This window comes from Trachypithecus francoisi, unplaced genomic scaffold (genome assembly GCF_009764315.1).
Source record: "Trachypithecus francoisi isolate TF-2019V2 unplaced genomic scaffold, Tfra_2.0 Lachesis_group15, whole genome shotgun sequence".
Lineage (NCBI taxonomy): Eukaryota > Metazoa > Chordata > Mammalia > Primates > Cercopithecidae > Trachypithecus > Trachypithecus francoisi.
In genome coordinates, this window is record NW_022681460.1 from 80143706 (window position 1) to 80156524 (window position 12819).

At 39.4% G+C, this 12819-nt stretch overlaps 1 protein-coding gene across 5 annotated transcripts in view; it reads left to right on the forward strand.

The window, feature by feature from the left end:
• Positions 1 to 12819, forward strand: part of MAP3K5 (mitogen-activated protein kinase kinase kinase 5) — a 254408-nt gene that overhangs the window by 97111 nt on the left and 144478 nt on the right. For all 5 annotated transcript variants that reach the window (XM_033235351.1, XM_033235355.1, XM_033235354.1 and 2 more), the window contains 4 exons: positions 5596 to 5789; positions 6893 to 7061; positions 8223 to 8329; positions 9969 to 10139. In XM_033235351.1, the coding sequence (XP_033091242.1) occupies positions 5596 to 5789; positions 6893 to 7061; positions 8223 to 8329; positions 9969 to 10139 (641 nt within the window). The remainder of the gene's footprint in view (positions 1 to 5595; positions 5790 to 6892; positions 7062 to 8222; positions 8330 to 9968; positions 10140 to 12819) is intronic.

Below are 12819 nucleotides of genomic sequence, written 5' to 3' on the forward strand. Positions count from 1 at the left end.
GAGAGCTAGCTAGCTCAATATAATTAATGTATATTGATATAGACATATCTATTATCTGTCTTCTACTTCAAGAGATTGATTTAAGTTCCTAAGTATGGTAGTCTGCCTCTGAGACCACACTACAGAATTCCTACCTTCCACACAGAATTAAACAAATGTGAAAAAATGAGAAAAGTAAATTTTAAATTTAAAAAATGCTGCGTGAAGAAGAATTATAATATAAAGTGGAAACAGCCTTCTTAGGCCAACGGTTGTGGCCAGTGGTTGTACATTTATTTCAGAAAGTAAGCCAGTATTTAAAAACCTTAAAGAATGTACCCCTGCAACTTGGAGTGAAGATAATACACAATATGTTATAAAAGCCTGCACAAGATTTGATTTAAGATGACAAAATTAATAGTACAATTGATCATTTCTCCTTAAATCAGAAATTTTAAAACTTTTTTTTTAAGTAATGATTATACAACTCTGAAGTAATTTTAAAACTTATGCTTAAGATTTAACCAGGGCAGACACATATTTCAGCATAAATAATGCTGCTATTATAAACTCTTATCCTCCCTATCTCAACAGGAAATGAGCAATTGTTGCTTCATGTTTTCATGCACTGTTTTTAAATATTGTTTAATTTGTTAAAGGTGTTAAACTGTTTAATTTTTCTCACACTTTTTTTTTTTTTTTTTTAACAAATATTGATTGGACATGCACTGCGTGCCAGGCTTTGGGCTTGGTGCCTCAGGGTTCTCACAGGGGAGGCTGGAAGTGGAAACAAGCACATGTGTAACTGTTGTGTAGACAGTCTAATTGGTAGAAAATCAGCAAACAAAGAAGCAGACAAATTAGAAAATGAACGTAAGGTGATGTGCTAAAGACAGAGTAGCCATTACGTCAGTGTCTTTCAGAGAAGGTAGCACTCCCTGAGACTGGAATGGCAGAAAGAAGTCCATCCTGCCTAGCCCAGCTTGGACTTGTGGAGAAGCAGGTTGATAAAAAGACCAAATATTGTACATTGTGAAGAAGTTGCCCCCTGACTTGAGAGAGAGCTGTTGCATTTCAGGTGCTGAATGTTCTTATAAAAAGCTGAATATTTCAAGCATCTATTTTAATACATTTCAATGCTGAGAGCTTTTCTTTCCAGAAGCTCATTTCATTTTCAACACACACTTCTGTTTACCTTTATGTAGTTTCTAAACAGAATTGGAGTATTTTTGTGTTTTTTTTAAAACGGTGAAAAAAATTAATTAGGGGCCAGGGCAGTGGGTCACGCCTGTAATCCCAGCACTTTGGGAGGCCGAGACAGGCGGATCAATTGATGCCAGGAGTTCGAGACCAGTCTGGCCAACATGGTGAAACCCCATCTCTACTAAAAATACAACAATTAGCCGGGTTTGGTGGTGCATGCCTGTAATCCCAGTTACTTGAGAGGTTGAGGCATGAGAATCACTTGTACCCGGGAGGTGCAGGCTGCAGTGAACCGAGATCACGTCATTACGCTCCAGCCTAGGCAACAGAGTGAGACTCTGTCTCAAAAACAACAACAACAACAAAAATGAATTATGAATTAGAATAACAACAACAACGACAAGAAAAATGAATTATGAATTAGAATAAGACTAGATTTTGAGCTGTGGGATTTTATAGCTTGTGTTGTCATTTTATGACCATGCCTCAGTGTTTTGAAATTTAAGGAAACAAGGTCTTTGAAGCAAGTTTAAATATTTTAGATTGAGTACTTTATTAATAAAAGGCAGTTGTTCCACTTCAGGTGTCTATTCTTGATCACATCGGATTTTTTTTACTTACTTTGGGTTATCAGCTATTTCAAACTATGGGTTTGGTGGCAGTCTGCACACAGCAAATACAGAAATAACATTTCTAAGTTACATGTGAGCCAACTTGGGAAATAAATGTTCCCATACTATTAGTTTTCATCATTTTGCAAAAGTGCTTTTCTGGGCAGTTGTATCTTTTTGAAAAACACAGTGTCACACAGCTTTTTCCCCACTGCATACTCACTGGGCTGCCTCTTAGCTCAGGCCCAGTTGTAGCCATGTGGCTTCTGCAGCTTATCACCCCCCTTGTTTCCTGACATTGGCAATGGGAAGTTGAAAAAAAAAAATGATTGCCTTAGAAACATGGGAAAGAAATTCCAAAGAATGCATTAAAGCCTAGAACTTGGGAAAACCCTTAGCATGCGTAGGTATTTTCAGCAAAGATTCTGAAGCCTTATACCATGGGGTTTGTTTCAGGAACTGCTTTTCTCTACTGTTTGCGTACTCATTACTACCACTTTACCTCTCCTCTGCCTAACACACACCCAGACATCTGATAGTCATTCTCCCCCAGAATTAGTTTTACACAGGTGCAGTATTCCCCATTGCCCGTATTTCAATAATAATGTCTGATAAACTAATATAAGTAGTATTAAGGCTTCTGAGGATACATAATTTTATCCAGCAGCTAAAACTCTGATACTACTTTTCTGCTTCATTGGCTTTTTGGCTCTTTGTTCTCATTTTGTGACTTGGAGGATTCAGATAATTTTCGTTTGTAATTTTGAGTTATGGTGCTTATCTGCAATAGTGTTTGATTCTGTCGTTCTTTTAGAACAATTCTCATAGTTGAAGCTTTAGATGCTTTGGAAAGCAGCCTCTTTGGTATCCTTGCCTTTCTTTTCTGCTTCAGCAGTAGCTTGGGTAAAAGGATTAAATTGGGCGGATGTGCTGTGGGATCTTGGTAACATTTTAGAAGCAGGACATGTTCACTTTCCCTTTTCCAATTATTGTTTCCCCTTCTCATTATTGTTCCATGGAGGAGAACTTGAGACAGGAACAATTTAGCATACTTGATTTTCAAATCAAATCTCACTCTCTGGAAGTTCTTCTCATGCTTTAACTGGAAGTGAGGTTTGGTTTCTGCTTCATTACCTGACATACAAGAAGCAGCCTTAAAGGATAATATGATCATAAATAATTGAGTCTGGTCATAAGGGCATTTGGCATTTCTTGTCTGTTTTCTGTGAACAGTCATTTGGCTCGTGCAGGGTTCCCACAGAAAGTGACAGAAGGTTAGAGAGCAGGTTTGTCTGCTGTAAAGGCCACTCAGGAGGGTGCATATCCCCCTAGTGGGAAGGACATGCCCTCTAGAGAAAGAGGTCCCTGGGCTGGAGTGCCAAACATGTCACAGACCAACTGTAGGATCTCTCTAAGCCTTACCTGTCTCCTCACTTTTAAAATGAAGGCCACAGAAGCTTCTTTGTAGGTTGTGACCCACTGACTTATGACTCTTCATACCCAGGCACACGCACATGGTGCATACATGTTTGTACTTATTACTTAAGTGCTAAGGGTAAGAGAAATGCTGTATTATTCTCCATCTGCTAATATGGCTAGCAATGGATAACCTGGACTTTTTTTGTTCCGCATGATAGCAGTAGTCAGGTTTCCCACATATCTCTCTCTAGTTCTCAGCCTCTGCCTTTTTCTATGATTTTTCTCATGGAGGTCTCTCCCACGTCTTTTGATTCTACCATATCCAATAATTCTCAGGTCTGTATTTTGGCTTGAAACTATTTTATGTTTCAATCACATATTTCTAGCTCTCTTTTGGACATTTTCACATTAGGTGTCATGCCCCACCTCAATCCCAACCTCTCTAAAAGTGAGTGTTTCACCCCATCCCACCAAATGCAAATCTCAACCTTTTGAAGTTCTTCTCATATTTTAACTAGAATTCAGATTCTTTGATTAATTACCTGATACACAAGTGTCTCGAAGAGTCGTGTGTTCATAAATAACTTAGTCTGGTTCTGCTTTCTGAATTCTTGCTTTCTGTTAATGATACCACTCTGTATAGGCAGTCACCCTTAGGACTGCAGAGTTGCCTTTGATGCCTTACCCTTTCTCAGGTTGTGTTATCAGTTACCAGATCCAGCTGATTCCTCCTTCAGTCGAGCATGTGTCTGTTTCTCTATCCCCACCTCTGCTGGCCTGGTCATGCTGTGTAGCTTCCTGCCTCATCTCTTCAAACCTTGTTTCTCTTTACTTTAGTGCATCTTGTTACCTGCCCAGGCTGCCAAAATGTACAGTTTTGATTGTGTATTTTGATTTGTGCATTTTGATTGTGCATTGTGAAAATGCACAGTTCTCCATCCCTCCCTCCTCCCTCCCTCTTTTCTCTCTCTCTTTCCTTCTTTCGTTTGTTCATTTGTTTGTTCTTCTTGACAGAGTCTCGCTCTGTCACCCAGGCTGGAGTGCAATGGTGCAATCTCGGCTCACTGCAAACGATTCTCTCACCTCAGCCTCCTGAGTAGCTGGGATTACAGGTGTGCACCACCACACCTGGCTGATTTTTGTGTTTTTAGTAGAGATGGGGTTTCACCATATTGGCCAGGCTGATCTTGAAATCCTAGCTTCAAGCAATCTGCCCATCTTGGCTTCCCAAAGTGTTGGGATTACAGGCGTGAGCCATCGCACTCGGCTGATTGTGTTTTCTTTCCCTCTGTGGATCCTTCTATGATTCTGCATTTCCCAGAATGTACAGTCTAACATCCTTAACTTTGCATTTAGTTCCCTTCCCTGAGCTCCAAGCTCTAGTCATATTTGCTTACTCAGGGTATCCAACTCACTTTCCACTTTCATCCCTGCTCTGCTTTTGTTTGCACCAGTTTATCCTCACTTGGGCATCATCCAGGAACCAAGAGAAGGTCAGTGAGCCTAGGTTGTAGTGGGCGAGGGGAGAGTGGCAGGGCTGAGGTTAGAGAGGAGCAGGATCTGCATAGTCAGGCCCTTGTACATTGCATTGCAGTTTCTTCTTCCTCCCAAGAGCAAGAGATGGGGCGGGAAGTGATCTGAGGGAGGGTGTTGAATGATCACTCTGATGGCTGAGTAGAGAGTGAATTAGAGGACAAGAGTGGAAACAGGGGGACCAGTTAAAGCTGATGGCAGTGGCTTGGGCCAGGTCCATTGGTGTGTGGACTAAAGTGCTGGCCAAGAAGATGGAGGGAAATGGACAAATATGGCATTATATTTTGAAGTCAGGACAGATAGGACTTCGATAGGATATGGAAGGGAAAGGGAATGGAAGCATCAAGGATAACTTCTGGGCCTGTAGTTTTAGTAGTGGGGAGACAGAGAGAGAGAGCAGCCTCCCAGGGAGTGGATTTGAGCAGGATCTACTTGCAGCATCACCTTACATGTAGGAAGCCCTTCAAATGTGAGCTTGTAGCATTTTCATATATGTATGCTGCACCCTGTGACTAAATTATAAGTTCCCTGAAGGCTGAAGGCCATGCTTTAAACTACTTTTTCCAACAGCAGTAACGTAGTGCCCTGGCCTTTAAAGTGGTGAATCAATATTTAATTGACGGATAGAAACTGTTCCACTCTTTTTTTGGTGTCATCTGAAGTCCTCATTATTTGAAGTGAGCAATGAAAGGAATTGGGGAAATTTTCATTGTCATAGGTCATAAATAAGTAATGAGGCTTTTCTATTTCCCTTTGCATTTGGAATTATTGAAACTGAGTAAGACATGGGACCATCTGTGCTGTGTCTCCAGGCCAGCTCCCCACTTCCCGGTGCCGCCTCTCTCCACAGATGTGCACTGGGAACTACACCTTTGTTCCTTATATGATAACGCCACATAACAAGGTCTACTGCTGTGACAGCAGCTTCATGAAAGGGTTGACAGAGCTCATGCAACCGAACTTCGAGCTGCTTCTTGGACCCATCTGCTTACCTCTTGTGGATCGTTTTATTCAACTTTTGAAGGTGGCACAAGCAAGTTCTAGGTAAAGTTTAATAATGCCATTTCTTGATGATAATGAAGTGTTATTATACTTCTTTATTTGTGCATGATATCAGGTGCTCTTGAGATATTAGTATACAGCTAAGAACCAGGGGGAAAATGTTTATTATCCTCCAAGTAGATAAAATAGATGCCACATAATACATTTTATTCACAGAACAGCAACAGGACAACTTGAAATCAGCAAAAAATTAAAAAGTCTACTAACTGCTTTATAGTGATGGTAGAACTAAAAATACATACAGAGCAAGTACAGAAACATTACCAGGATAAATGTCCAAGGACTTTTGGTGTAAGGGCAAGAACACTTTAACTTTAATTAATTCTTAACTCTAATTGTTCTTTCAGTGAAGAACAATTATTTATGTTAATAAATGATAGGCTGAGTCAGAAAGTTAAGGTTATATTATGTTCAAATCATACATCATGGCCGGTGCAGTGACTCACGCCTGTAATCCCAGCATTTTGGGAGGCCGAGGTGGGCAGATCACTTGAGATCAGGAGTTTGAGAACAGCCTGGCCAACATGCCAAAACCCTGTCTCTACCAAAAATACAAAAATTAGCCTGGCATGGTGGTACACACCTGTAATCCCAGCTACTCATGAGGTTGAGGCAAGATAATTGCTGGAACCCAGAAGATGGAGGTTGCAGTGAGCCAGGATCATGCCAGTATACTCTGGCCTGGGCAACAGAGTGAGACTCTGTCTCACAAACAAAAGCAAAAAACAAACAAACAAAAAATCATAAGTACATCTAATTTATTTAGAACAATTTATACTGGAAACAGTAAAATGGAAAACAAAGTTTTGGCATTTTAAGTGGTTTTTTGCAGGAAAATTTATTAATATGGAGTACCTTTACCTTTAATTCTTTCTGAAGGCAGAATATTAAAAGAAATACATTGGCTGCTAACTTAATAATGCCAGATATGTAAAATATTTATTAAAGCCATCTGAATGAATTGAAAGCTACGAATGCTTTATAGCTATTGCTGCAAATATCATTCATTTCTTTATTAAAATTATTGCTTTCAATTGAAATCATTTCTAATGTCAAACTCTTTGAAATGTGTGTGTTTTTACCAGCCAGTATTTCCGGGAATCTATACTCAATGATATCAGGAAAGCTCGTAATTTATACACTGGTAAAGAATTGGCAGCTGAGTTGGCAAGAATTCGGCAGCGAGTAGATAATATTGAAGTCTTGACAGCAGATATTGTCATAAATCTGTTACTTTCCTACAGAGATATCCAGGTGAGAAGATGTTTAAAGTGAAATCTTTGTCATGTAGCTTGTTGGAGGGATAAGGGAGTATTAACCTCAAATTTCAGTTTGCTGGTAAGCAGTTCATGTTACTACACGTAATTTTTTATTGACTCTCTTAAGCTTTCCATCCTATAATTTTATGATGGATGAAAAAGACTCATGTGAGTTAACCATCAGTGATTGTGAAAGACTTGTGTGGTAAAGGCCTGACTTTTTTCTCCAAAAGAACAAAAAGAAAAATCTGCTGGCACAGCGAACCTGTGGACACAGTCTATTCTACTGTTCGCCTCAGGCACACCTGTCAGTGAAAGCTTTGTTTTGGCAAATAGCAGACATTTTTAGAGCTTTCTGGACATACTTTTTAATCCCTTGAAATTGTATTGCTTGAAATTGATAGTGCTGAATCTAACTTGCCCGAAGGAAAAAATATGTAATTGATTACTTATAGAAATAACTTTAAAACTATGTAATGTAAAACACACTAACAGGCTATATCATTTTTATTGACATGTCTTAAAATTTTAAAAATAGGGTAAGTAGAATAAAATCCTCTCCAAGTTAGGGATTTGCTCTTAGGTTTTAATAGTAAAATTTAAGTGACATCTGGTTTCTTCTTTCCATTCCTAGCCTTTCAGGTCTGTGTAAAGGCTTCATGTGGTCGAGACAGACTCATATCCATGGAGGGCTGTGGCACATAGGATCCTGTGGCTAGAGTGCTTACTCATGTGACATGAAACTGTGTTGCTACTTGTAACAGAAGTTCAACCAATTGCCTCATGTCCTTGACATTTTTATTTCCCTGAAATTGTTAGAACACTGCATACCAGGAATCTGGATCTATGGAGAAATAAACCACCCATATTTAGACTGCAGAGCATTATCATGCTTGGTGTTTTTGTTTCTTTTGCTTTTTTAGTTTTTGTTCAACATGGTAACTATGTTTCTAATGTTTATATATATATATATGATCTAAACCTTTTAGAAGAAAAACAAAAACTGTTTATTCTAGGTTCTTCAAAGTGTTCTCTGGATTCTAATGTCTTTTTAATGTGTTTCTTGAATTCAGATACCTGGTTGTCAAAAGACATGTTATTGTCAGAATTTTCTTCTAATGGTTTAATTCTGTGCTATTCTCATCTCGTTTGAAAGGACTATGATTCTATTGTGAAGCTGGTAGAGACTTTAGAAAAACTGCCAACCTTTGATTTGGCCTCCCATCACCATGTGAAGTTTCATTATGCATTTGCACTGAATAGGTAAGAAGAAAAAGTTCCCTTCCAGAATGCATTAACATATTATTGTGTAACCTGCATTTCTTTGCAGGGAATGTGTTTACTGCAGCATTGCAGGAAGTCCCTATTAAAATGTAATATTAGCATATCTGCTTCAGCCCCATGAAATATAGGAAGCACACATTCTTATTTTTTTCTGATTTATTTTTCAGTAAAAAAAGTCTCACACTGTTGGTATATTTAAATTCTTACAGTTTTTCTGCTCTGTCAAAGTTTGTATTTGCTATTCATATTTTTTAGAATTGTAAAAGTTACATGAATATGATGTTATCTTTAAGCAAATACACTCAACACCAGATGGTCATTCACACGAAAGTTTTCACTAGAATAAGGATGGTTATGTCTAGGTGAACATAGTGTTAGATATTTAGTACAAAGGATAAAAAAGGAATTTCATGGACAGAAGATTTAAAGTAGTAATTGAGAATAGAAATGATACATTTTTTGTAATAGCTTTATTGAAATATATTTCACAGGCTGGGCGTGGTGGCTCACACCTGCAATCCTAGCACTTTGAGAGGCCAAGGTAGTTGGATTGCCTGAGCTCAGGAGTTCGAGACCAGCCTGGGCAACACGGTGAAACCCCATCTCTACTAAAATACAAAAAAATTAGCCAGGCGTGGCGGCGTGCACCTGTAGTTCTGGCTACTCAGGAGGCTGAGGCAGGAGAATCGCTTGAATCTGAGAGGCAGAAGTTGCAGTGAGCCAAGATCATGCCACTGCCTTCCAGCCTGGGCAACAGAGCAAGACTCTGTCTCCAAACAAACAAAAAAGAAATACATTTCATTAAAACAATAAATTTTAAAACATTTTCATCACTCCAAAAGGAAACCCTGTACCCATTAGCAGCCCCCCTTCCATTTCCCTCCCAAATCCCCAACTCTAGGCAACCACGAATCTACTTCTAGTCTTTACAGATTTGCCTATTCTGGACATTTCGTATAAATGGAATCATACAGTATGTGGTCCCTTGTGACTGACCTCTTTCACTTAGCATAATATTTTCAAGGTCCAAGAAATGATAACTCCATGTAGTTTTTATCTGGTTTTATGAACTGTCTACACATACTGTTTTAAAACATGCTACATAAAGCAACTTCCTTAGATAATCAGTTAGTCACATGTAGAAATCAAGCAGTTGTTGGGTTTGATTTGATATTTGATATCGTCTGTGAATGAGTTTGCTAAGTTTTGGAGCAAAAGCCATTGAAACCTAAGGTCAGGGTTTTGTCCCTACTTGGATTAACTTACTCTGCCCTATTCAAAACCACAGAATACAACTCTAATCTCGTTTCACCAACTCAAACCTGCATATAGGCTGCAGGGAAGTCGGAAGGATTGTGGATGAGTAAATACAAATCCATCACCATTATCAACAAAGAAACTCAAAAGAAATCCTTGTTAGACCCAGTAGACATACAATGGGATAAATCAAAAAATTAGGCCCAGGACAGAGGTTTACAGAGAACTCTCAAAATCTAATTGTTTCTATCCTGGCAAATTTCTCTAATGTGAATCAACATGTTAAATAGAGCTTTTTAAAAAGAATTGACCTGTATTGCTTCTGTAATGTATATTGAAACAACAATGTTTTCTACCTTAGGAGAAATCTCCCTGGAGACAGAGCAAAAGCTCTTGATATTATGATTCCCATGGTGCAAAGTGAAGGACAAGTTGCTTCAGATATGTATTGCCTAGTTGGTCGAATCTACAAAGATATGTTTTTGGACTCTAATTTCACAGACACCGAAAGCAGAGACCATGGAGCTTCTTGGTAAATATATAGTATATAAATGAGCTACTTACTTGGTAAATCCATAGCATAAAAAAGTATTTGCAAATGAGAGTGTTAAAGTATTATTATAATCCATAATATTGTGTATTATGAACTAAACCTTAGATTTTATTTTATTTTATTTTTGAGATGGAGTCTTGTTCTGTTGCCCAGGCTGGAATGCAATGGTGTGATCTCAGCTCACTGCAACCTCTGCCTCCCAGGTTCAAGCAATTCTCCTGCCTAAGCTTCTCAAGTAACTGGGATTACAGGTGCCCGCCACCATGCCTGGCTAGTTTTTGTATTTTTATTAGAGACGGGCTTTACTCTGTTGGCCAGGCTGGCCTTGAATTCCTGACCTCCGGTGATCCACCTGCCTCTGCCTCCTGGGATTACAGGTGTGAGCCACCATGCCTGGCCAATCTTACAGAATTTTAGTAAATAATTTGATAAAATTCATGTAGCATGGTAGAGTAAATTAGAATAAATTAGATGAAAAGATAATTTAGGAAATATAATTTTAAAAAGATATTTTAAATAATTAATGTATGTAAATGTATATAATTAATTAATGTAAATAAAATATAATTTTGTAGAAAAATTTATATAAAGACATTTTAAAAGACTTGAATGAAAGGAAAAATAGGCCGGGCGCGGTGGCTCAAGCCTGTAATTCCAGCACTTTGGGAGGCCGAGACGGGCGGATCACAAGGTCAGGAGATCGAGACCATCCTGGCTAATACGGTGAAACCCCGTCTCTACTAAAGAATACAAAAAACTAGCCGGGCGACGAGGCGGGCGCCTGTACTCCCAGCTACTTGGGAGGCGGAGGCAGGAGAATGGCGTAAACCCGGGAGGCGGAGCTTGCAGTGAGCTGAGATCCGGCCACCGCACTCCAGCCTGGGCGACAGAGCCAGACTCCGTCTCAAAAAAAAAAAAAAAAAAAAAAAGAAAGGAAAAATATACCGAGTTTGTAGATGAGAAGGCTTGATATTTTAAAGATTTTAATTCCCCCCAGCAGAGGTTTTCATGTGATTTGAAAAACCAATTCCAAAATTTATTTGAAAGAATAAAGGACTGAGAATAGGCAAAGCAATTCTGGAAAAGGACAAGGTGGAAGGACTTGCTCCACCAGTTAACAAGACTCATTATAAAGCTGTAATGATTAAGATATTGCAGTATGGCTATAGGCATAGACAGACAAAGCACTGGAATAGAAGAGACAGTCTGGAATAGACTGAGATATACATGAGTCTAGATTTATGACAGAATCAGCTTCATGAGCTGTAAAGGAAAGGATGGACTCTGTAGTAATGGTACTGGGAAAATTATTTGCTTGGGAAAATAAAGTTTTATCCCCATTTTAAGCCATGCACACACACAAAAAAATGAAATCTAAGTGAATTAAAGACCAAAATATGAGAAAATATTTTAGAAAAATATTTTTAGAATAAAATGTACAAATTATATGTGACTTTTGGATAAGCAAAGATTTCTTTCTTTTTTTTGAGACAAGGTCTTGCTCCATCACTCAGGCTGTAGTGTAGTGGTACAGTCTTGGTCCACTGCCACCTTCGCCTCCTGAGCTCAAGTGATCTTCCCACCTCAGCCTCCTGAGTAGCTGGGACCACAGGTGTGTGCCACCACTCCTGGCTAATTTTTTGTATTTTTGGTAGAGAGAGGGTTTCACCATGTTGCCCTGGCTGGGGCAAAGATTTCTTAAACAAGGCTTAAAAACGCCGTATACCATAAAAGATAAGATTGGAAAAATGGTCCGCATGAAAATTGGCTTCTGCTTATAAAGTAATAGCTTTTGGAAACAGCAGACTAGATTCTATTGTGCTGATCTTCCTGTTGATAACAATTATAAATGTTGGAAAAAGTTGGAAAGCACTGAAGAGTGACTAAAAGTAGCCAGAAACTGGAGAGGTTTTCATCGTTGGCTGACAGGCACCACATAGGATAAACTCCACATTTGAATGGCTTTTCCCTTGGGGCATTCCCTGGTCTGCAGGGAGCAGGACAGATAGAACTTTAGCAGGAAATCACAGTCTTATTGGCCTGAGAGTGAGTTTGAGGCTGCCAGAGGACCTGGACATTGAGTGGGATAAGGCTTTGTGTGAACAAGGTGAACCACCAATAATTTATTTACCTTTTATTTAAAAACTAAATACTCTTGGCTGGGCATGGTGGCTCACGCCTGTAACCCCAGCACTTTGGGAGGCCGAGGTGGGCAGATCACGAGGTCAGGAGATTGAGACCATCCTGGCTAACATGGTGAAACCCCGTCTCTACTAAAAATACAAAAAATTAACCGGGCATGGTGTCGGGCGCCTGTAGTCCCACCTACTCGGGAGACTGAGGCAGGAGAATGGTGTGAACCCGGGAGGTGGAGGTTGCAGTGAGCCAAGATCGTGCCACTGCACTCCAACCTGGGCGACAGAGCGAGACACTGTCTCAAAACAAACAAACAAACAAACTAAATACTCTTAAGAGGAGGATAACAAATCCAAACTCTCTATAGCATATGATCCAAAATGTTATTAAACATAAAAATCACTGAGGAACCTGGGTGTGGTGGCATGTGCCCATTGTTCCCGCTACTCAAGAGGTTGAGGTGGGAAGATGGCTTGAGCCCAGGAGTTCAAGACCGGCCTGGACAGTATAATAAGAACTTGTC